General features: G+C 50.7%; 1 protein-coding gene across 2 annotated transcripts; it reads left to right on the plus strand.

Moving 5' to 3' along the window:
- The first annotated feature begins 5,932 nt into the window (after positions 1 to 5,932).
- On the plus strand, positions 5,933 to 22,959 carry ZBTB24 (zinc finger and BTB domain containing 24). 2 transcript variants are annotated; one of them, XM_058659726.1, is made up of 7 exons: positions 5,933 to 6,081; positions 7,244 to 8,187; positions 10,581 to 10,748; positions 11,205 to 11,288; positions 11,892 to 11,975; positions 21,419 to 21,500; positions 22,209 to 22,959. In XM_058659726.1, the coding sequence occupies exons 2-7, from the start codon at positions 7,272 to 7,274 to the stop codon at positions 22,957 to 22,959; spliced, it is 2,085 nt and encodes a 694-aa protein (XP_058515709.1). In that variant the 5' UTR covers positions 5,933 to 6,081; positions 7,244 to 7,271. The 2 variants fall into 2 exon arrangements, with proteins under 2 accessions (XP_058515709.1, XP_058515765.1); XM_058659782.1 differs by lacking the exons at positions 21,419 to 21,500; positions 22,209 to 22,959 and having other exon boundaries at positions 11,808 to 11,969.
- Positions 22,960 to 24,606: the final 1,647 nt, after the last annotated feature.

Genomic DNA, 24,606 nt, shown 5'->3' on the forward strand with positions numbered 1-24,606 from the left:
AAATCAATCCTTAAAAAGGGGGGAGAGGAAGGAAGGAAGGGAGGAAGGAAGGAAGGAAAGAAAGAAGAAGGAAGGAAGGAAGGAAGGAAGGGAAAGAAAGAAAGAAAGACAAAAGGGAAAGAAAGAAAGAGAAAAGGAAAACAAAGAAAAAGAAAAGGAAAAGGAAGAAATAGCAAAATTGGATCTTTAAAAAAAAATCTAAAAGTATGGGGCTGACATGTTAAGCCCCTGCCCGTGACACCATCATCCCCAGTAAGTGCTGCTGTGAAGTTCCAGCTCTACCAATGCACCTGGGAAAGCAGCAGAAGATGGCCCAAATGCTTGGACCCCTGTCACGCATGGGGGAGACCTGGATGGAGTTCAGGTTCCTGGCTTTGTCCTGGCCAGGCTCAGCCCAGGCTGGATTATTGTGGACATTTAGGAAATGAATCAGCAGATGTAAAATAACTCACTTGCTCACTCTCTCTCTCTCTCCTGTCTCTTTCAACACAACTCAGGCTTTCACTTTTTTTTTTTTAAAGATTTATTCATTTTATTACAGCCAGATATACAGAGAGGAGGAGAGACAGAGAGGAAGATCTTCCGTACGATGATTCACTCCCCAAGTGAGCCGCAATGGGCCATTATGCGCCGATCCGAAGCCGGGAACCTGGAACCTCTTCCGGGTCTCCCACGCGGGTGCAGGGTCCCAATGCATTGGGCCGTCCTCAACTGCTTTCCCAGGCCACAAGCAGGGAGCTGGATGGGAAGTGGAGCTGCCGGGATTAGAACCGGCGCCCATATGGGATCCCGGGGCTTTCAAGGCGAGGACTTTAGCCGCTAGGCCACTCCGCCGGGCCCGATGGGCTTTCACTTTTTAAAGGAATAATTTATCTGTTTGAAAGGCAGAGTTACATAGAAAGAGGAAGAGATAGTAAGATCTTCCCTCTATTGGTTCACTCCCAGACGGCTTCAACAGCAGGGGCTGAGCCGGGCCTAAGTCAGAGCCAGGAGCTTCATTTGAGTCTCACATGTGGGTGGCAAAGCACATCAGCAGGGAGCTGAATGGAAAATGGGAACAACTGGGACATGAATTGAACTCACATGGGATGCCGGAGCTACAGATAGCTTTACCTGCTAGGCCACAATACCAGCCTCTCTGCCTTTCAAATCAACAAGTCTTAAAAAAAAATCACTGCCAGGTCCGAGAGCCCTGGGGGTGAGGGAGGGGGTGTCCTGCGGGGTGGGTATGCAGCAAAGCCTGGGTGCCTGGCCTGGGTTCCTAGGCCCACCTGCAAGAACGGATCCTCAGTGGAAAAGACAGAGAAGTGGATGCCTGTCCTGAGGCACACGGAAGATATGGCAGCCCATTGAGGCCTGCGGAGGACATCTGGGTACCATAGCAGAGGAAGGAGAACTACCCAAACCAAATAACAACAGCAAAAATCCAGGTAAATGAAGTCTGTACAATGGACATTGGAAGGGTTTGCTCATCTTGGATCAACGATATCGACAGCATTTCAGAACTATCCAAACCACTTGGGCAGAACCCTGGAAGTATGCACCACATCAGGACCCTGGGTTGATATCAGGTGGCCGTTCCCCATCCCCAGGTACTGAGCAGTTGGGAAGCTGGATATGGCTTCTCCTCTCATCTCCCCCTTTCTCCCAAAAACAGGGAGAAATGGAAAATTTGGAAATAATTATCACACCCACTTTCCCCTAACCCTCGATCCTTCCCACCCTGACCAACTACGTAAACATCATCAAACATAAAAACAATCGAAAGTGCAGCCATCAGCTGTGTAACCTACAGCAAATCTCAACTCCTCTGAGCCTTCAAGTCTCCACCTCTACAATGAATGGTTTCACTCTTTGATCCTATAGCTTCACTAATTAATAACTAGAAGCCTGTTTTACATAACTGTTTACGATAGTTTTCATAATATAATACTTACTAAACACAGGCTAGAAACCTATAATTAAAGATAGGATTAAAAGGTTCTTGTGGGTTTTGTTGTTCGTTTTTGTCCAGGAGACTGGGAATTGCCATAGCTATGGAGCTTTGCTAGGAAGTTTAGCCACACATCATCGCATAAACACACAACATTGAAGTCTGATCACACTGTATCTGAGTGTGATTTTTTCTGATTAAGCCATCCTTTAGGAATTTATTAAGCTTCCCAAATCTGCGTATTTTTTTGCACCAATTCTAGAAAGTTCTCATCATTGTCTTTCAATGGTATTGCCTTCCTATTCTTCCTAGTCTGTCTATCGGGAATTGCAATAGGTTTAGATCCTAAATCATCCTCATTCTGGCTTTCATTTCTCTCTGTAAGATGTACTTTTTTATGTTTAGTTGAAAAGCAAAACAACAGAGAAAAAGAGAGAGTTCTTCCATCTGCTGGTTCACTCCCCAGATGTCCACAACAGCCAGGATGGGCAGGCCTAAGCAGCCAGGAACCAGGGACTCTGTTCCAGTGTCCCTCAAGGATGACAGGGACACAAGTACCAAGACCATCCTCCTGCCTTCACACGCACATTTGCAGGAACACAGATAGGAAGCAGAGCAACCAGTACTCAAATCTGCGCTCTGAACCCCACCATGCCACACCAGCTCTTGTTCATGTTGCTTCATATCACTTGCTGCAGTATTATCTATTTACTTCAGATTAGCTTTCTGGGCAGATCCTACAACTCTCCTCGCTTTCCGGAACATATTGTCCTTCAACCGTTTGAGTCAGCTCATGGAGGTATGTATGCGTGTGTGTGTGTGTGTGTGTGTAAATTTTATGGAGGTATTATTACCCATTGAGCTTTAAATCTAACAGATCACATTTCCATCTCTGGAAGGCTCTTTAGGGAGGTGTTCTTTTGAAAATTCGGACTGTTCCCAGTTTTTTGAGGTTTCCCCCTCACCAGGAGCCAAGACCAAGACAGACACATGGTCTTGCTGCCTGCCTCTATGGAATAGATATTCCTGTCTGGCTCACTCTGGGATGGAGGTTGGAGTAGCTCTGACCGGGTTGCCTCGCACCAGAGTTAGGAAGGTCTCCATTCCTGCTCACATCCACCAAGGATGAAAACATGGGCCTGTAGATTCCAGTACATGCCCCTTGCATCTCCATTTAACCAAGACCAAAGGACCACTCCAGTTTCAGTTCCCTCTGCTTTCAGGTCCCTGGAATTTCCTTTAGGCTTAGTGCTACACTTACTTCATTCCAAAGGACCTCACATGTGTATCACCATAGCAATCCACTCATCACAGCTCCAAACCATCCAAATGAGGGTGACATCTTCAGCTTGCTACAGTTAAAGATGGTGAGCTGGATGCGGAATAATGATGCATACTCAAGCGCAGCTCCTTCCAGACCCAACTGTGTTCTTACCTGCTCTTCCTGTGTTAGGTCCAGAAGATCCCCAGACTGTGGACAGACAAGTTCCACACACAACAATGCAAAAGCAAAGAAACTTTATTGCTAGCTCAAGCTAGGGTCTGAGTCTCATCCAACGCAGTGGAGCCTTGACAAGGACCCTGTGTTTCTCCTAAGCAGCTTCTATATCCTCCTAGTCACATACACCACATACATTATCTCTTCTTAATTACATATTGTGTGTTCACATACTGCAGATCAAATTACACAAAGGACTGTGAGAGCTGACAGTGACTGGTTGGTTACATTTTTCCGGGGTGGTCTCCGAGAGACCGTGCTGTCACCTTTGGGAAATGAGACTTAGGCCTACTCTCTTAATTAATGCCTATCATGGTGTTAGTCTTGTCTCTTACACTTAAAGCAGAAGCAATCAGTACAGAAGCAAAATTAGCAGTTAGATTATCAATACTCCATTACTATCGCTCTAATGTTGCCTAGTATTCAAACACCTTTTTATGACTCAATACTTTTTCCTCATCTACTTCACACTAATTTATTAAGATCCCTAATTAGTTTTTAACACCACTTAAAACTATATTCAGTACCCTAATCTTACACTTAAAATGATGCCTGATCTTACTGCCAGTTTTCACCGGCTGATTGGGGAACGGGATGGCATTGGTGTAGGTTTTGGTCTGGGCCAGAAATCTCTTGATTCTGAAGAGCAATGCGAAGGGTCAGGAGCAGAGACAGGAAGAACGCCTCAGCTGAGCATCTTCCGCTGTCACTGCTAGTTACCTGGATGTGAAAGTTGGGACGTTGTCTTCCCCTGTTGCCAGAATCAGCTCCCAATGAGAGTCGCCAGGTGGAACCCAGTGTCCCCAGTTAAACAGGACTTAGACCACCACATGAACTTCTTAAATATAAGATGTCCCATGTTAGTTACACTAGTCATTGCTTCTGAAATTCCTGCTGTATGGGGTGGGGGAAGTCCTTTCTTTTCATTTGTAAAATCCAGCCACTCTACCTCCAAACCATCAAAAGCTGTCATTCTTCCTCTTAGCCATGTGCTCCAGCCATGTCTTCCTGTCCTCAGGTACTTCCAGCTCATTCTCAGCCTTACGGCTCTCACGCTGGCTCTTCCCTTGTCTAGGATACCCTTGTTCCAGATTGTTACACATTGGTGTGAGTTGGATCTCGGCTCAGAAGGTATCAAAGCCAGGAGCCAGAAGCTCCATCCACTGCTTTTCCAGACTGGGAGCTGGATTAATTAGCAGGGAGCTAGATGAGAAACAGAGCAGCCAGGACTTGAACTTGTGTCCTTATGGGATGCAACCTCACAGTGGTTGCTTAACTTGCTGCCCCATTGCCACTAGTATTTTGTCTCCCCTTAGTGGAATAAGAGCAGCATGCACCAAGGGGATGTTATTGGATCATTAAGCTGAGGGAGGGGGTACCGGAAGAAACAATTGAAAGTTACACGAGGGGCCCGGCGGCGTGGCCTAGCGGCTAAAGTCCTCGCCTTGAACGCCCTGGGATCCCATATGGGTGCCGGTTCTGATCCCGGCAGCTCCACTTCCCATCCAGCTCCCTGCTTGTGACCTGGGAAAGCAGTCGAGGACGGCCCAAAGCTTTGGGACCCTGCACCTGCGTGGGAGACCTGGAAGAGGTTCCAGGTTCCTGGCTTCGGATTGGCGCACATCGGCCCATTGCGCTCACTTGGGGAGTGAATCATCCGACGGAAGATCTTCCTCTCTGTCTCTCCTCCTCCTCTGTGTATATCTGGCTGTAATAAAAAATGAATAAAAAAAAAAGAAGAAGAAAGTTACACGAGAAGAGGGCTTGGGGCTGGGTCATAGAGCTGACCAAGAGGTTTAGAATGTATGCAGGGAGCACATTACTGAAGCCACTTTGTGTTCTAAGAGGGGTGTGAAGGTAGGCTCTGGGTCTTCCTTGCACCTGGAAGGATCTCCCATGTTCTTGTTAACTGGAGGGAACAGTATTGCAGCTAAGGCTGGAGAAACCCTGAAGAGCTTATGGCAGAAAAACAAAATACTTAATCACATGATCTGAATCATAGCAGACATGAATCAAACCATGGACTGCTGCCGTTCATTTCATAATCTTGTTGGACACCGCCATAATTATCTAAGGAGACATTAGTGTTACCCCCCCCCCCATTTCACAGATAAGGTAAAGCCAAGTCCAAATCTAGAACACTCTTCAGACCCAGAAACTTTTAAAGCATTGGAAGTGTAAAGGAAAAGGAGACAGGAGACAGATGTGAAAAATATTTAGAAGGAAAATAATATTTAGCGGGTGGTAATGATGATGAAGGTAAAGGCGACTCCATCCGTTCATCATACATTCGGATTTCTAGTCCGCCAAGGTGTGTGCAGAGCTAACGGTATGGCATAATTCAAAACTTCTCAAGTCGGACTGCCACGCTGTGCCCTAGCCGCAATTCACACCTGCCGGGGTTCTCGGGGGCGGGCCCTCCGCGCAGTCCCTGCCCTCCGCTCCGCCCACGACACGCTCGGCTCCGCCCCTTAGCGCGGACCACGTGGTGCTGCGCCCGCGCACTGGCTGGGCCCGGCGCAGCGCTTCCGGGTTGGCCGCGGCGGCCGCGGGGCTGGGGTCGAGGCCGGGCGGCGTGAGTCCATCGCGGGGGCGCCCGCCAGGTGGGCCCTACGGCCCCGACGCGGGCCGGGCCGGGCGCCCCGGAAAGGTAGGTGCTGCCTCGCGCTCACCCGCGGCCCCGGTGCCCGGTGGCGGCGGGCCGGCGGGGCCCAGGTCGCGGGGCATCGATGCTCGGCGCCCGGCCTCGGTGGAGGGAATGGAGTACCAGGGGCCTGGCTGCCCTCCAAAGGGAGGCCCCGCGCGGCTTCCCTGCTTATGATTTCATTTTACGGCTTTCTCAGAGTCAGCGTGCATTGGCCCCGTTTTCCCACCCGCTCTCTCGTACGTAAAACGCCACCTCCCTCCCTTGGCTGGTCTTTTGAGAAGAGCGAGGGTCTCTTTGCAGGATTTGTGCAACCATAGAAAAGTTGGCGCCAGGAAGGACTTGAGAGATGCTTAATACTGCCCTTTGCTGTAGTTATAAAAGGAGAAAACGGACCCTGAGAGGTACCCTGGATACTAAAGGCAGAGATGTTTCAGTGGACTCTTGAATACAACAGTGAAATTTCAGATTGCAGGTGCTGGCTCCTGTAAGATTGCGGGTTAGTCCTCCTCCTGCAGCACCAGCATCGCATACTGGTGCCAGTTGGAGTCCCAACTACTCCACCTCTGATCTAACTGCCTGCTACTATGCCTGGCAGAACAGCAGATGATGGCCTAATACCTTGGGACCCTGCACCCCGTGGGAGACTGGGAAGAAGCTCCTGGCTGCCGGCTTCAGAGCAGCAGAACAACTGTCCACTTGGGCTGTTTGGGGAGTGAACCAGTGGATGGAAGTTTTCTCTCTCTCTCTTTCCTTTTCTGTTTGTAAATCTCTGCCTTTCGAATAAAAACAAATAAAGAAGGACTGGCACAATGGCTAAATTGACTAATTCTAAAGTGCCAGGATTCCATATGGGCACCAAATCATGTCCCAGTTGCTCCACTTCCTATCCAGCTCCTTGCTTGTGGCCTGGGAAAGCAATAAAGGATGGCCCAAAGCCTTGGGAGCCTTCACCCATGTGGGAGACCTGGAAGAAGCTCCTGGCTCCTGGTTCTGGCCATTGTGACCATTTGGGGAGTGAACCCACAGAGGAAGATCCTTCTCTCTATAACTCTGTCTTTCCAGTGAGAAGCAATCTTTTTACAAATCAAATAAAGATCTTTTGCTCTGGGAAGAATGGGTTCATGCAGGCTCTTCCTCTTCACAGACATGATTTTTCTCATTTCAGATCTCAACCTTCCTGGCCTCCAAAGAAGATGGCAGACCCGGCCCCTGCGCCCCCAGCGCAGCTCGTGGTGGTACACTCGGACACTCACAGTGACACCGTGCTGGCCAGTTTCGAGGCCCAGAGAAAGAAGGGCTTTCTCTGTGATATCACCCTGATTGTGGAGAGCGTGCACTTCCGGGCCCACAAGGCGCTACTGGCCGCCAGCAGCGAGTACTTCTCCATGATGTTCGCGCAAGAGGGGGGCGTGGGCCAGTCCATCTACGTGCTGGAAGGCCTGGTGGCCGACACCTTCCGGATCCTGCTGGAGTTCATCTACACGGGCCGCCTGCACGCCAGCGAGAAGAGCACCGAACAGATTCTGGCCACTGCTCAATTCTTGAGGGTCTCTGATCTGGTCAAGGCCTACACAGACTTCCAGAATGACCACAGGAGCCCCGGGGAGGCCACATCCGGGACCCCAGCAGGTGCCTCTGTGGTGGCGATTTCCAACAAGAACGATGAGCCATCCAAGCGCAAGAGGGGAAGGCCAAGGAAGGTCAACAACAGCTCGCAGGAGAGGAAGACGCTGCTCCGGCCACACAGCCCGGCTCAGAACGGACCACACCTTGGGGGTGTGCCAGAGGAGAGAGCCAAGGAAGATTCAGAACCTGCCGGTGAACTGTGCAGTACCGTGGGGCAAGTGTCCACCAGAAAAGATGAGAACTGTGATGCCAGGCCCCAGGAGGGGCATGAACGCCAAAGTCGCCACAGCAAGCGCAGGATTCGGAGATCAGTAAAACTGAAAGATTACAAGCTCGTGGGGGACGAAGACGGGGACCAGGGTGCAGCCAAGAGGGTTTACGGGAGCAGGCGGCGGCCCCGCAACCCCGAGGCCCGCTGCAAAGACTGTGGCAAGGTCTTTAAGTACCATCACTTCTTAGCCATCCACCAGAGGAGCCACACGGGTAATGACCCCACTGTAGCTGGTTGGCAGCGGGTCGCGGGGAGAGGGTGATGAGAGATGAGTGCTTTGGTCTGTGTACTAATGGCACTCCTATGTGTGTGCTGGCGTTGTCATGAAACTTTCCCAGATGTTACTGTGTTGCATCCTCAAACACAGTCAGTGCCAGCCAGGTGAATCCAAGAGATCTTGCCTACTGGCTCCCAGGGGCATCCACTCAGTGACAGAGCTGCCTGCACCCCCCAGGTGGAGCCCAGTTGCTGGGAGTTCTTGGTTCAAGGCTTTGATTCTGGTCTGGTGCCTGAGCTTTGCCCATCTGTACCATAGCCTTGCTTCTTGCTCGGGGTGTACAGCTTGCTTGCTGGTTTGGCCACTCCCCCTGTGCTCCCTCCTGCCCCAGTGCTGGCTGCTAGGCCCCTCCACGGTGGTGGAAGTGTGTGAATCTGGGTTGTCCCAGCTGAGGGCCACTAGCCTCGGATGGATTTTGAGCATTTAAATCGGCGTTAGCTGGGAAACCAGATCTTTGGTCTGATCTTGGTTCGTGTGGCTGATGACTGGCATGTGGATCAGTGTGTGTGTGGTGTGCTGCCTTTAAATTCTCTCCTGGGCTCAGTCTCAGGTGCTTAACTCACTCTGCTTGAAATCAGCACGTCCATATCCCTCAACCTAATCGTAAGTTCTAAATAAATAGGCTGGTACTGACGGCATCTGTCATCCAGTGGCTGCTGCTTTTTTTATTATTATTATTATTATTTTAATAAGAATATTAGTTTATCTGAAAGCGTTTCGGAGATCTTCCATCCACTAGTTCACTCCCCAGATGGCTGCTACAGCTGGGCTTGGGCCAGACCAACATCAGGAGCTTCATCTAGGTCTCCCACATGGGTGTCAGGGACCAGAGCACTTGGGCCATCCTCCACTGCCTTCCCAGGCACATCAGCAGGGAGCTGGATGGGAAGTGGAGCAGCCAGAACACAAACAAGCACCTATATGGGCTTAATGTGCTATGCCACACTGCTGCCCCCTGCCTCCCACCCCAACCCCAAAACTTCACATTGATCACCTGAGGCCAGGAATTTTTAAGGACAGAAAGGTGAAAAAGTCTGTATTCCAGTGACTTGGACACAGTGAATGCTTGAGAGCGATTTGTTGAACTGGAGTAGACTATGTCTGTGTTACTGCTGTTGGTACAAGGTGCCTATGCACCTGGTGTAAGAAATTAAATCCTCCTGTGGGGCTAGTTAAGGGAAGACCAGCTGGTAACGTCTTCCCTCTCAACCACCAAGATTGAGGAATGTGACAGTGGCTTTAGTTTGGGTCTCTGTTCTTGTATTTGTGTAATGCCAGTTCGAGCTGCAGTTTAGAAACACTGGTGCCACTTCTGTTCCAGAACATTCTCTTCCATGATTTCAAAGATTACTGCAGTGTAACGTCTTCTGTGAAAATGTTTGTGTGCTAATACAGAGTTTGTTGGTATTTAACGCTTTCTTTTCCCTTGGATGGTATGTTCTGGAAAACGTTATACTTCTTGTCTATTGCCAGCAACTCGGGGGCTGTCCTTGAATGTAGTGATTTGTTAAAGTATCTTGCTGAATCATGTATCGGTGAGTTAGGTAAAAAAAAAAAAAAAAAAAAAGCTACTCACAGCCCTGCAGGTAGAAGGAGAACCTGGAAAGCAGGGTCACAGCAGTACACCACTTCCTGGCCGAGGCTGGCTTCCACAGCTTGGGCTGCCTTGGCCCGGGCCTTTTCACCCTCCGAAGGGAATAAGCCTTTCACATCCCCCTGTGAGAAGCCTGGCTGCAGGATCTAATCAGGAGGAGGGGAGTCCCATATGCTCCCCAAGAGCACCAGCTTCTCCTCCTGAGGGAGTCGGAGTGACCCCTAACCCAGGGACCCTGCGTTTCTCCCCAAATGGCCACAACAGCCAGAGCTGCAGCAGGCCGAAGCCAGAAGCCGCAAACTTCATCTGAGTCTCCCACCTGCATTGCTGGGGCACAAGCCCTTGGGCTATCCCGCACTGTCTTCCCAGGTACATTAGCAGGGAGCTGGATGAGAAGTGGAGCAGTTGGACTCGAACCTACATGTGCCCCTGGCTTCAGTTCTTCAGAGAGCAGTCACCCTTTTTGTTTTGTTTTGTTTTGTTTTGTTTTTTTGAACAGTCACCCTTAGCTGGGGAGAAAGCCCATGTCCTGGTCCCATGAAGCAGGAGATTGGCTCTTGGGCCCGGGACCCTTTCCAAGAGGCATTCATTTAATCCTCCCTCACCCTTGTTTGTGGAGAGCCCAAGCCTAGCAGTGAGGCTGCCTCTCCATGCCCCTCACTGCTGAGGTAGGCTCCATCTGTTCCAACCTGAAGAGACTCATTGCCAATGCCTCCTCTCATCTCTCGTTGCAGGTGAGCGACCTTTCAAATGTAACGAATGCGGGAAAGGCTTTGCCCAGAAGCACTCACTGCAGGTGCACACCAGGATGCACACAGGCGAGCGGCCATACACCTGTACCGTGTGCGGCAAGGCCCTCACCACCAAGCACTCACTGCTGGAGCACATGAGCCTGCACTCAGGTAGCCTGGCTCGCAGATGCCCCGTTCTGGGGGGAGGGGTGGGGAGTCCTGTTGGAGTCACGTGACTGGATGTCACTGAAAGGGCCGTGTGCATGTCAGAATTTCACTGGTGTTTGACACAGCACTAAGTCGTAAGCTGCAGCTCTCAAGCTGACTGCTGTGACTTGAATGTGCAGATGTCTTATTGAAGCCCCAGAGTTTAGAATCATTTTACTCTGGATGCCTTTAAGAGGCCGCCTGTTCTTCACCCCCATCCCAGCGCCCACCACCTCCTGCCTGCTACCTTACAATCCTCTGCACATGTGTTTTTTTCTGTGGCCGACTGAGGGCTTTGGGGCTCATAGATGTCTGGAACTCAGGGACCCAGGTCCATGGTGTAGTTGCCTTATTAGTGCGCATTCTGGTTAGCTCTGTGTGTGTGTGTGTGTGACAGCATTTTGTTTTTCCATCTGGTAGGACAGAAGTCTTTCACCTGTGATCAGTGTGGAAAATATTTCAGCCAGAAAAGACAGCTCAAGAGCCATTACCGAGTTCACACAGGTACCGTACAAGGGAGGGGAGGTTAGAGTGGGTGGAGGGGAAGGAAGGCGGAGTGCATTTCTGAAACTGTTATGTCATTCACATAGGAGACCAAGTGGTGTCTGGGGGGTCTTGAAAAGCATTGCGCATTTCAGTTGTTCTGCCGTGGGATCTCTTCCCAAAGTACCACTTGCCCACAAGGGTGACAGTGGAATGATTGTCCTTTAGTGAGGCTCCGAGATGGCGTTACCCACCCTAGGCAGTCAGTCCATACTGCCTCCCATCAACCTCCACCCTGGGTCCTTTTTTCTTTCCTGCCAGCTGATAAGACATGAATAGGGGTCAGAGGCAGGGCGAGCCTCTCACTTAATCAGTGGGCCCTGCTCACAGCAGGACTTCCAGGGGAGAAAGAGTAACATTGGGCAGGATTGAAGGGGTCCCAGCCCTGTAGTGGGTGCCTAGGAGAGATCATTACCATTACCAGATGATGAAGAGAACTCTGCCTGTGAAAGCACCATATTGAAAATGATTGTTTTTCAGGGAAGAGCTTTAACACAGATCACTGAAGAAATGCAGGGAGCGCAAGCGTATATGCACTCACACTTTTTTTGTTGTTGCGACAAGGCCACTCATTGCCGGAATGCAACCACTGCCACCGCAAATTCATGGACGTATCTCAGCTGAAGAAACACCTGCGCACACACACAGGTACAGCCCGCACCGCCCTCCTCCCCAGAGCCAGCGATGTCCTCCTTCGCCAAGCCTGTGTCTGGAATGTTCCTTGTGCAGTGGGCGGGGTTTGATAAGGAGATCCTTAAAAAGTCTGAGGCAGAAGCTGGGGGAAAGTCATCACTTGGTCATTTAGCAAGACAAAATCACGGAGCGAGCCCCGTTGCTCCGTGGAGACTTACCTCATGCCACAAGATACTCTGGTCTGGCAGAAATTTTCTTTTAGTGAAAAAAGGAAAAACAAAACTCAGGAAAGATAGCATGGGCACTAAGAATTTTTTTAACTTTCTCCCCAGAGCCAGCACCTACAGTTTAAGCTTGCAACCCACCCCCTTCCGCCCAGCTTGGACAGAGGAGGAGGAAGCAGGTTAATTAGAATAATCCAGACTTTCAGGGAAGAACAGAGAAGGAAGCAAGTGGGCCTTTTATAATCTTCTGGCAAGGATCACTGGTTAAAAACACACCCATCAGGTTTTCTAGGAGAAGCTTTCGAGTTGCAGCTAGGCTATTGAATGATTGTGTTAAACTGTCAACTCGAGTTGCATATTGCATTGGTTTATGGTACTTTGGACATGGTTGTTACATAGACAGATGGAGTATCCCTAATCCTAAACCCGCACTACTCCAAAATTTGCAACTTTTTGAGCACTGATCTGATGCCCAGTGGAAAATTCCATGCCTGAGCTAATGTCCTCAAGTCACACACAGGTCTCTGAAAATACTGCATCAAGCTACCCTCTGTATGTATGCTGTGTTTATGAAACCAGTGAATTCCAAATGTAGACGTGGGTCACATCCCCAAGATATGTCATGGCATAGTGACACGCTTTCCAACATGCAAAACATTTCTGGTCCTAAGCAATTTCCAATACGGGACATTCAACCTAAGAATCCATGCATTTCTGATAAGGTGTGAATTCTGTGCAGATGGTCTCTCTGCAGTCTTACTGCAGCCACTGTCACCAGGAAATGTCACTCAGCTGTTCAGCATGTTTACTGAGCAGTTACTAAGGTCCTGGCCCCCTCTTGGGCTCAGGGTGCACCACAGTGACCAGGAAGGACAGAAAGAGGCTGGCTGGTGAGAAGCCAGCCTCTGAACAGAGAGGCAGAGCAGGCACGCACTGTGTGCCAGATGGCAGTGGGCTCAAAGGCTGGGACGTGCGAAGGGGAGCTGCCCTCTCTGGACAGTGGTTTGGGAAGGCCCCACCGGTGAAACGGCTTTCTGACTGGAGGTGAGAATGCTCGGAATGTGGAGGGGAGCGAGCTGGCCTTCTTGGACAGAGGAGCAGACATCCTGGGTGGGGCACAGCAGGTGCAGAGCCCTGAGCCTTAAGTGCAGTGTGTTTCTGACACAGAGAATAGGAGGGAGGTCTAGGTGGGCGACAGCAGGGACAGCTGGAGTCCAGGGTGCCTGGGGACTGTTGTTTCAGTTGCACACTGCAGTCATGTCAGGGGTTTTGGGAAAACAGCCCGCCCCCAACCCGGAGGCTCTGAGGTCACCTGGCATGGAACCTTGGAATAAGTATAATTTATGTTTTAAAATTTTATTTATTTAGTTGAAAGGCAGAATGAGGGCCCAATGCAATAGCATAGCGGTTAAAACGCTCGCCTTGAACTCGCTGAGATTCCATTTAGGTGCCAGTTCTAATCCCAGCAGACCCACTTCCCATCCAGCTCCCTGCTTGTGGCCTGGGAAAGCAGTTGAGGACGGCCCAAAGCTTTGGAACCCTGCACCCTCATGGGCGACCCAGAAGAAGCTCCTGGCTCCTGGCTTCAGATTGGCTCAACTCCATCCTTTGTGGCTGCTTGGGGCGTGAATCATAGAATGGATGTCTTCCTCTCGTTCTTTCTCTTCTCTGTATATTGGCTTTCCAATAAAAATAAATGCATCTTTGGGCTCGGCAGCGTGGCCTAGTGGCTAAGGTCCTCGCCTTGATCCCATATGGCCGCTGGTTCTAATCCCGGCAGCTCCACTTCCTCTCTATCTCTCCTCCTCTCAGTATATCTGACTTTGTAATGAAAATAAAATAAATCTTTAAAAAAATAAATAAATAAATAAATGCATCTTTAAGAAAAAGAAAAGAAACAAAGGAAGAATGAGAGAGACATATCTTCTACCCACTGGGTCATTCCCTAAATGACCCCCCACAACCTGGGCTGGGGCAGATCGAAACCAGGAGCCAAGAACTTCATCCAGCTCTCCCACAGGGGTGCAGGAACCCAAATACTTGGACATCTTCAGCTGCTAATGTGCCAGCTGAGTGGAACAACAGGATTTGGAACTGGTGCCCATATGGGATGCCAGTATTTCAGGCAGTGGCTTAATCCACAGTGCCATCCCTGGAATTGTTTTATACTTGTGTTGTTGTTGTTTTGAAGATTCTATCCCCCACCCTCAAAAGGCAGTTAGAGAGGGGGAGAGAGAGAATTTTTCCAACTGGTGGTTCACTCCCTAAATGGCCATAATGGCCACAGCTGAGCTGGCTCAAAACTGAGAACCAGGAGCTTCTTCAGGGTCTCCCACATGGGTACAGGGTCCCAAGGCTTTGGGCCGTCCTCGACTGCTTTCCCAGGCCACAAACAGAGAACTGGATCAAAAATGGAGCAACCGGGGCTCTAACCAGTACCCATATGGGTTACCAGCATTTGCAGGCAGAAGCTTAACGTGCTACACTAGCATGCCAGCCTCATATAACATTTTTTAAAGTTCCCCTGGTGTGTACTCAGGCTTATTAAGAACTTGGAAGCCACCTCGTAAGGACAGAGTTGTGCCCAGGTGAGATGGCTTACCCCGAGGGTGGACATGACATGACATGCCTTGGAACTTGGAACATGACAAAATCTGTAGCCCTTGTGTGGGTGGGCAGAGGGCAGGTCCAGCAGGGCTGGAGAACAGGAGTGCTGTGGGCAACTGTAGTAGTGTTGGGGCGTGGTGCGGCAGAAGTGGTGGCAAGTGACCAGAAGGAGGAGCACATAAGATAGTTCATACTTGCATGTCGGGGTACAAGAAGGGAGACCAAGGTAATCAGAGGAAGAAAAGCTGGGAATGGATGCGCCAGCAGTTGCAAGGGTTTGGGCACTCTGAGCCTGGTTCTGGGCATGGAGTGGGCAGTCACAGAGTCTGGAGCTCAGGAGCATGTGTGGGCAAAGGTGGCAGCTTACACGCAGACACAGAGGCCTGGAGGTCAGGTTGCAGTGGAGCCCGGGTTCACATGGGGTGGAACAGAGCAGGGGTAGCTGGGCCACATCAGCAGGACCAGAGAGGAAACACTTCACCCTGGCTCTGCCTCCTCAAGGATAGCCCAAGAGGAAAGTGGACTGCACATGTTTGGCTAACAAGAGATGAGATAGGCAAGGCCATGGAAAGGCATCAGTGCACTGTGGAAGAGGAAAGAGCAGGCGCAGGTGAAAACCAGGAAAAAGTGTCAGGCAGGCAGGAATCCCAGACCCTGAGGGCAGCCCTTGTCCTGAGGCGGAAGCTGCTCGGGCCTACTGGACCAAGCTATGCCAGGCTGATCAAAAGAGCTGATAGAACAGCAGAGGGTTCACTTACCAATGGGGTCCCCTCTGCTGATACCAGTGTGCCCAGAAAACTAGTCTAAGCTAGGTGAGCTGGGGCCAAGGCAAGGAAGTTATCCCCGCCATGGAGAAGCTACTCACGGCGCAGGCCCCTGCCTCTGACATCTCTGACCCTTGGCTGGAGGTAGGTAAACAGTAGTTGTGCCCAGCGTGCCCTGGCCTGTCCAGGGCCTCATGGTAAGGTTCATTAAGCTGTTCTTTTATCCCCAGCCTGGGTTGTGTTGGGAGTGTTCTAGTCTCCATGTCTGTCTGTTGAGCCCTTCCAAGCAGCTGATTCTCATCTTGCTGAAGATCTGGGCACCGCTGACCCTCACAGGCCCACCCGGGGGCTCAGACACCAGGAAAGCCCAGCTCAACTCGGAGCCTCCTGCTATTGGCTCACAAAGGATTGTAGACTCCTGCCCAGCAGCAAGCAGTGCTGCAGAGTTGCAGACCCCAGGCCATTCCTTTTTCTTTTCTTTCTTTCTTTTTTTTTTTTAAGTGTATTCATTTATTTGAAAGGCAGAGTTACACAGAGAGAGATCATCCATCCACTGGTTTACTCCCTAAGTGTCCTCAGTGACCAGAGCCACACCTATCTGAAGCCAGAAGCCAAGAGCTTCTTCCTGTTCTCCCACATAGGTGGCAGGGGCCCAAGTGCTTGGTTCATCCTCTTCTGCCTCCCCAGTCACATTATTAGGGAGCTGGACCAAATGCAGAACAGTCAGGACTCGAACCTGCACCCATAGCAGATGCCAGTGTTGCACACAGCGGCTTTACCCATCATGCCACAGTGCCAGCCCCCAGTTTTGTTCCTACACTGTCCATCCTGAGTTAGCCTCACATCCCACTGGCTGAGGGCCTACCCCCACCTCAGTCGCAAGCCTCAGTTCTGTCCCAAGGGTCCCTATGGCCCCCTCCTTGACTTCCTTTAATTTGCTCAAGCAGCTTATGGTACTCAGGGAAACATCTCCCTTAGGGTTACTGGATTTGTTACAGAGGATAAGATAAGGAGATGGCTATGTCAGAGCCTCCTGGCTATGTCAGGTTGTCCCTCCTCCTTGAGCCGCCTGTGTTCATCTGTCCAGAAGCTCCCTACACCCTGCCCTCTAGGGCTTCCATGGAGCGCCACTTGCATAAACCTGCCTGGAGTGAAGACAAGCAGGGTGGAAGGGCTGTCATCTGATGTCTATGACAGCTCCAGCCGGCCAGACCTGTCCAGGAGCTTCCTTCCTCCCAGCACAGGACTACACCCCTCCCGACCTGGGGTCTCCGAGGCCACTGTCAGATAGGACTAGCCAAGTAAAGGCAGAGCTGCTGTGACTCTGTCTTGCTGGAGTGAGAGGGAAATTCCAGTTTCTGTGGACGTTAGAAGAAAAGGAACTGTGGACAGAACCCAAAATAGACTTAGTCTAACACCAGCATAAATGACAGAACATGAATATCCTAAGGAAGAAAACGTGAGTGCCCCAAACAGAAGCCATGGGACACCTGAAGGGTATGTCACAGAAGATACAGGAAGATGCCAGGGCCAGGAAAGCATCCCTGGTAGCCATGCTCAGCATCCAAGAGAAGGAACATGCACTCTGACTGTTGGGTTGGTGAGTCCGGGAGGAAATGGCTTCCTTGTGCTGTTGGTAGGAATTTAATTTGGGAATGAAGGCATAAGGGTGTTCCTCGCAGGCAGGATTGTTTGTTGTTTCGCAAGCTATAAAACAGCCTAAGTGTTTTTTTTTTTAAAGGTTTGTTTATTTTTATTACAAAGTCAGATATACAGACAGGAGGAGAGACAGAGAGGAAGATCTTCTGTCCATCCAATGATTCACTCCTCAAGTGAGCCGCAACAGCCAGTGCTGCGCTGATCCGAAGCCAGGAACCAGGAACCTCTTCCAGGTCTCCCACGCGGGTGCAGGGTCCCAAAGCTTTGGGCCATCCTCGACTGCTTTCCCAGGCCACAAGCAGGGAGCTGGATGGGAAGTGGAGCTGCCGGGATTAGAACCGGCGCTCATATGGGATCCCGGGGCATTCAAGGCGAGAGCTTTAGCCACTAGGCCACTCCACCGGGCCCTACCTATGTGTTCTTTAGTAAGAGATTGGTTTTGGTTAAAAATAATGTTTTTAGAGATTTATTTATTTGAAAGGTGACAGAGATTGTCCATCTGCTTGTCCACTTCCCCAAATGCCTACAGTAGCTGAAACTGGGCCAGACCGTATCTAGGAGCCAGGAATTCTACCTGGGACTCCCACTTAGGTGGCAGGACCCCAGGTGCTTGGGCCATCACCCGCTGCCTTCCAGCACATGAGCAGAAAGCTGGGTCAGAAGCGCAGACGGAGGTGGGACCTGCTGCTAGGCACTGTGACACAGAATGCCAACATCCCAAGAAGTGGTTTGCTCTGCTGCACAGAGTACTTGCCACACAGTCAGGGAAATTTTGTGTCCAGCAGGACACAGTGTAGCCTTTTTTAAATGGTGTGTTGTGGCTGTAGGTGACACTGACTGGCATAGAGCAGTACAAAACTATATCCATTGTGCCCATCCAGGGCTGGCAGCTTCTGCTGTTAGACCAAGACAGTCCTTCTTGGTCTGAGCAGATGGCAGCAGGCAACCCAGCCATGAGGTCCTGGAGCTGGGGGTGGGGGTGGTAAGAGAGGCAGTGTGGGTGGCACAAGCTGCAGGGGCTCTGCAGAGGCACCCTGGGGTGACTGCACTCATACCTACACCTCTGCCCTTTGCTTTCATTGCCGTTGTGCAACCCCCTCTTGTAGAACTTCCTGCTGGCCCTAGCACCGCCTTCCATCCTCCTGCCTCCTGCTGCCACCCGGGGGCCAGGCCTAGCACCTATGCACAAACACTTACTAGAGCTCCTCTACTGCCCCTCCTTCCCCCCGGCCCCTCTGGCCCAGCTTCACCTTCACTCCCAGGAGTATTTATTTGCTCAGTACTTTGGCCCTTCGTCAGCCCGGCTATGACCTTCAAACCCTCCCCATTCCTTGGCCTGCAATGCCAGGCCTTCTCTCCCTAGCCTTTCAGCTCCCACTCTCCTCAGCATGGCTCCTCTTCCCTCCTGGTACATACCGCATGACTGTCTCGCAACACCTTTTCAGCTGTACCATTTACCCAGTGCCCTGATGGAGGCTGATGTCTGCTGCTTCCCACAGTCTGCTTCCTGTCTGCACCCGTGGCTGGCTGCTGTTGCTCTCCCACCCCGTGTCAGACCAGTACTGTCTCTGTCTCTTGTTCCTAATCTGGTTTATGGCTCTGTACTCCACCGCCAGCCTGTCAGCAATTCAGAACCAAGTCGGCTCAGAGAGGAATGGGCACTGGCAGGGAAGCAGTCCTGTTAGCAGAACCAATCAGAAACTAGGGCCTTGCAAGACCTGCCCCAGATTCCTCCTTAGCCAAGAACATTTGTCCTCTTCCTGCCCCTGCATGTGCTCCCAGGGGAGAGTCCCCACCGTTCATGTGCATCCTCACAAAACCTTGGAGGGTGACCCTTGTGGCACAGTGGATTCAGCCACTGCTTGCAAGGCGTGCCTCCCCATATCAGAGTACCCATTAGAGTCCCAGTTGCTCCAGCTTCCTGGCACCAGGGAAGGCCTCAGTACTGGGGCTCCTGCCCCCTGTCAGGGGGACCAGGTGGGAGTTCCCGGCTCCATGCTTCGACCTGGCCATATTAACGTTGTCATTGGAGTTTCCTCCAGAGAACTCTGAATCTGTAGAGGGAGGAAGCCACCAAGGTGAGCATAGGCCTCAGCCCTGATGGAGAGAGCTGCAGTTAGGCAGTGGCAGCGGCCAAGCTTTCACCTGTGTGCTGGGAAGATCAGAGAGGCAGATTTCTAGAGTATGGGGGCCTTCTGCCTGCGTGAGCCCCCACCTCACGTGGCACCTGGTCCCTGACCCCTGCTCTCCCCTTTAGTTAATGGGGATTTTGTTGTGTGCTTCTGATCTACATTAAGATGTCCTGATTCTGTTTCTGAAAGACAACAAAAGAGCCCCTCACTCTGTGTGTAGACTGGCATCGCTGTGTATACTCTGCAAACACTGAATAAGTACCAGTTGATATGAATAAGGGTAGCAGAGTCAAGAGCAGTCACACTCTGGGATCCATCATTAAGCAAGAGGTAGTGGGACTACATGCCAGGCCGGATTCCAGACACGAGGTGCTGGGTGATCCTACAGGTGCTCGGTGCTGCTAGTGGGTGTTCTTCCTGCAGAGGGGACAGATGATGAAATATAATCTGAGGGGTGGGGGGCGACTGCGCTGTTTAATTAGAAAGCAGGCAGTGTACTTGGATGGGCTGTGGCGCTGCTGGGAAAGCCTGCAGTGAGACGACACCTGGAGAAGGGGCTGAGGCAGGTGAGCCTCTGTGAGATAAGGTCATGGGGATTGAGCTAAGGACTGTTGAACTAGGGGTCACTAAAAACAATTCAGCTTTTCTTTTTATGAAAGATTGATATTTGTTTGGAACGCAGAGTTACAGAAAGGGATCTTCCATCTGCTGGCTCACTGCCCAAATGGCCTTGATAGTCAGAACTGAGCCTGGCCAGTTCTCGCCAGTTCTGCACGTGGGTGCAGAGGCCCAAATACTTGGGTCCTCTTCTGTTACATTTCCAAATGCCCTAACAAGTACCCAGACCAGAAGTGGAACAGCCAGAACTTGAACCTGCACTCATAGGAAATGCCAGCATCACAAGCAGCAGCTTCATCTGCTTTTCTTTTCTTTTTTGTTTGTTTTTACTAATCTTAAATTCAGAGCAACAGAAAGAGATCAGTCTTCCACCCACTGGCTCACTCCCCACATGCACTTAACAGCCGAGACTGAGCTGTGCAGAACCAGGAGCTCCCAACTGGGTCTCACACGTGGGTAACAGGGGCTCAAGCACTTGAGCCGTCATCTGCTGCCTCCCAGGGCCATTGGTGGGGAGCTAAATCTGAAGCAGAATAGCCAGGCCTGCTTTGCAGGCACTCTGACGGGAGATGCTGGCGGCCACGCTGGTTGAGCCCAACCAAGGCACAGCAGCCACCGCAAGCTTTATTGTTTCTTTCTGCGAGTCCAGAGCCCCCAGGGCCTTTTCCATAGAAGCCAGAGAGCAGCTGAACCCTGTGTCTAGGCTCACCCTGCTCACCGAGTAGAGTGTAGGTGGCCCTGGAGTGGGAGCAGGGGCTGCATCAGTGCCCCAGGTGAGGGCTGGCGGTGATGTGCATTGCAGATGGCATTGGAGACGATGAGGGCAAGAGAGACTGTAGGAGTGTCTGGAAGGCAGATAGGAATGGAAACCATAGGCACATCCCCCTGGGGTGTTGAAGCCCTCTGAAGAGTTGGGCAGGCCACCTCACAAGCCATGAGTGCTCAGGATAGAAGGCACAGGAGTGAATGTCTTGTGTTCCTTATTTCCCTTGAATGCTTACTCCAGAAATGAAAAGGGACAGGCAGGTAGCCATACATCCCCCACCCTATGGAATACTGTCTATTTACCCGTCAATCAAATGACCCTTTCCCAAGCACATGCTCCCTCCCACCCAGGACTTGGGGTGGCATCCTATAACCCCTCCCCTTTCCAGGCTCATGGAAAGCCCCGCAAGGGGAGGGGAACCTCTCTCTCCCCGAGCCGTCACAAAATGAAAATGGAAACTTCTCTCAGCTAATCTCCCTCTACCCACCCTTCCCTTTTCTCAGTTTAAATGTTTTGAAAGGAAAAGCTCAGACCTGACGCTTTCTCCACGATCCTCTTGGTGCCTCGCACACCATGCACAGGGACGGGGCAGGTGCTTGACCACGGAGGGTGTGGCTGCCGCTGTTTGCCATATGGCAGAGGCGTGTTCTGATTTTTTGGTTTCCCTGATCACTTTTGCTTGTCTTAGGCGAGAAGCCATTTACATGTGAGATCTGCGGCAAATCTTTCACAGCAAAGAGCTCTCTGCAGACCCACATCCGGATCCACCGGTAACGTTGCGGATGTCTTCTGGCGGGACCTCCTGTGAGCGCTCGATGGGGCGGGTGGAGGCTAGACTTTCCCACGTCGTTTGTTACCGTGTTTGATCTTTTCAAGAATGAAATTCCTAACCTAAGCAAAATTAAAATTGGCAAGAGCAATTCTAGGCTATAAAAGTTCTCATGACTGATGTCGTGTATCAGATTTTGATTGGGGGTCAGGACTGGTCCAGTGCTTAAGCTTTCAATCAAAAGTAGACTTTTTACATTTGGCATTTCAGATGTTTTGGGGTCACAAGACTTTTTACATTTGACATTTCAGATGTTTTGGGGTCACAAGTTACTCTCAGGTTGGATTTAGGAGTTTCTTCTAACTGCATCCCAAGTTGGGCACTTAGTGCTCCAGATTTTGCATCTTGATATTAGTCGTATAGACTTATTTGGCATGAGCATCCAAGAATTGGCTAACAAGAAATGAAAGAGAGTTCTGGGTCATCTGTTTACTTTTGCACCTGAAGCCCACACTGTGAAACCATAAACTCTTAACGTCTAACGAAGCCGTGGATGTAACCTGTGCCACATCCAGAGGTTAGTAGGGGAGCCTAGGACTCATGACGCATAGGCTGATTCTTGTTCCTCACTTGCCAGTCACTTCCCCCTGCTTATAGTCAGGAAGAAGTAGAAAATGAGTGTCCCAACCCAGTGTGTCTCTGCTCATAGGGGAGAGAAGCCGTACTCCTGTGGCATCTGCGGCAAGTCCTTTTCAGACTCCAGCGCCAAGAGGAGGCACTGCATCCTGCACACAGGCAAGAAGCCCTTCTCATGCCCCGAGTGCAGCCTGCAATTTGCTCGCCTCGACAACCTGAAGGCCCACTTGAAAATTCACAGCAAAGAGAAACAGGCATTGGAGGCCAGCAGCGCTTCTGGGGCTGGTGGCAACAGTGGTAGCAATGCCAGTGGCGCTGAAGAGGTCCGGAACATCCTCCAGCTGCAGCCGTATCAGCTCTCGACCTCAGGGGAGCAGGAAATCCAGCTCCTCGTCACCGACTCCGTGCACAACATCAATTTCATGTCGGGGCCCAGCCAAGGCATTAGCCTCGTCACTGCCGAAAGCACCCAGAACCTGAGTGCGGACCCTGCTGCCAACCTGACCCTGCTCACACAGCAGCCAGAGGAGCAGCTGCAGAATCTGATTCTGTCGGCCCAGCAGGAGCAGACAGAACACATGCAGGGCCTCAACATGATCGGAACCCAGATGGAGCCCTCTGCGACGGAGCCCGTGCACGTCATCACGCTGTCCAAGGAAACCCTGCAGCACTTGCATGCCCAGCCGGAACACAGCGAGGGGCTGCATTTAGCAGCCAGCGCTTCAGACCCAGCTCAGCACCTGCAGCTGACCCAGGAGCCGTCTCCACCGCCTCCCGCTCACCATGTGCCCCAGCCCACCCCACTAGGCCAGGAGCAGAGCTGATCCACACAAGCTGGTCAGGCTCAGGGAGACGGCAACTACGAGACAGCCAGATGGCCGGAAAACAGGGACGACATGCTGCTTCTGGGCAACAAGGCCTGTGTGTGTGTGCCCGCGCATGGGAATGTGTGTGCCTGTGAGTATGATGTCCCATCCATAGCACCTGTTTGGATTTAGGGTTTCACAGCTGACAAACGCTTTTCATTTTCATTTCCTACACGTCCTAAAGACTGGCTCTTTGGGGGCATTGATGGAGACATTTTTTTCTATTAAATATTCACAGCCACAGGTTATGGTCTTACTGACCTTCCCAGTTATATTTGTAATATTTTTTTTTTTTTTTGCAACCCAGGAAAGACAGTCATAGGTTAAATTGGGTAGAGTGCTTGGTTCTCCTTCCTCATTTCACTTAGGCAAGACAGTTGCCAGCCCAGCTCGTGACATGATGTCAGAATAGGAGTTTTGCAGAATTTATCCCTTTAGCAACTTCCAGCGCTCTAACCATCTTTGTGTGTGTTCAGCACATCAGGTCATGCTGAAGATGGATTAAACCCATAGGCTGTGTTTATAGCTAAGAAGTTCATACAGCAAAGCTAAGCCTATAAGGACTATTTTAATTCTACATTCAACTTTTCTGAAAAATGCGGGTTTATTTATTTCTTAAAAAGGGTATTAAATTTTTAACTTAAAGATCTAATTTAAGTATGAAACTGAATCATGGCATCCATCCAGAATAATTTCAGAATCTCAGTCAAAAATAACACTGAACTTTCATGATGAAGACCACTTAATTATCCTAGGATGTAATGTTTTAATTCAGTGTAATTTTAAGTACTAAATATGCCCTACAGAATTCAAATTGACTTCTGAAAACATTGATCTCTGTGTGGTGTTTAATATGTTGCTGGAGATGGAAACGTATTACCTGTTTTTATTCCAGACTCGGTTATGTCCAACAAAATAGTGCATGCAGTTTAAAATTATTTCAGGGTGGACATTGTGGCCTCAAGCCACTACTCACTGCTTGGGAGCTCTGCATCACATGTGTGGGTACCTGTTCTGGCTTCCCGCTAACACGTACTGTGGAAGGCAGCAGCCCATGACTCAGGTCCTTGGGACCCTGCCACCACACATGAGATGGCCCAAGTTCCCAGCCCTTGGCCTGTCCCAGTCCTTCCTTTTTGCCTTTCAATACAGAGGAAAATTTAAATATGCATATATGTTAATGTGCCATTCTGCTGGTTCACGCCCAAAATGATGCAGTATCCAGGATTGGACCTGGCCAAAACCAGGAGCTGGGAGTTCAACCCAGAAGGACCCATGTACCTAAACTGTCACCCAATGACTCCCAGGGGCACTTTGTTTAGCTGGAACTGGAAGTGCAGCTGGGACTCAAACCAGGCAGTCTTGAGACTGGGATACAGACATTCCCTGTTTTCTTTTCAATTATCAGTCAATTAAAAGGCAGAATTAGAGACCGCGAGAGAGAATCTTCCATCCCCAGGTTCACTCCCCAAATAGCTACAGTGGCCAAAGCTGGGCCAGTCCAAAGCCATGAACTTCTTTCCAAGTGTTCCAAGTGGGTACAGGGGTCCAAGGGCTTGGGTCATCTTCTGCTCCTTTCCCAGGCACATTGGCAAGAAATTGGAT

Source organism: Ochotona princeps, chromosome 1 (genome assembly GCF_030435755.1).
Source record: "Ochotona princeps isolate mOchPri1 chromosome 1, mOchPri1.hap1, whole genome shotgun sequence".
NCBI classification, from domain to species: Eukaryota; Metazoa; Chordata; class Mammalia; order Lagomorpha; family Ochotonidae; genus Ochotona; species Ochotona princeps.

Bases quoted from the DNA above. Each gene is read 5' to 3' on its own strand.
- ZBTB24 (XM_058659726.1), top strand. From the start codon at position 7,272: ATGGCAGACCCGGCCCCTGCGCCCCCAGCGCAGCTCGTGGTGGTACAC. The intron at 11,976-21,418 runs GTACAGCCCGCA...TGCTTGTCTTAG, and splicing joins ACACCTGCGCACACACACAG to GCGAGAAGCCATTTACATGT. The intron at 21,501-22,208 runs GTAACGTTGCGG...CTCTGCTCATAG, and splicing joins ACCCACATCCGGATCCACCG to GGGAGAGAAGCCGTACTCCT.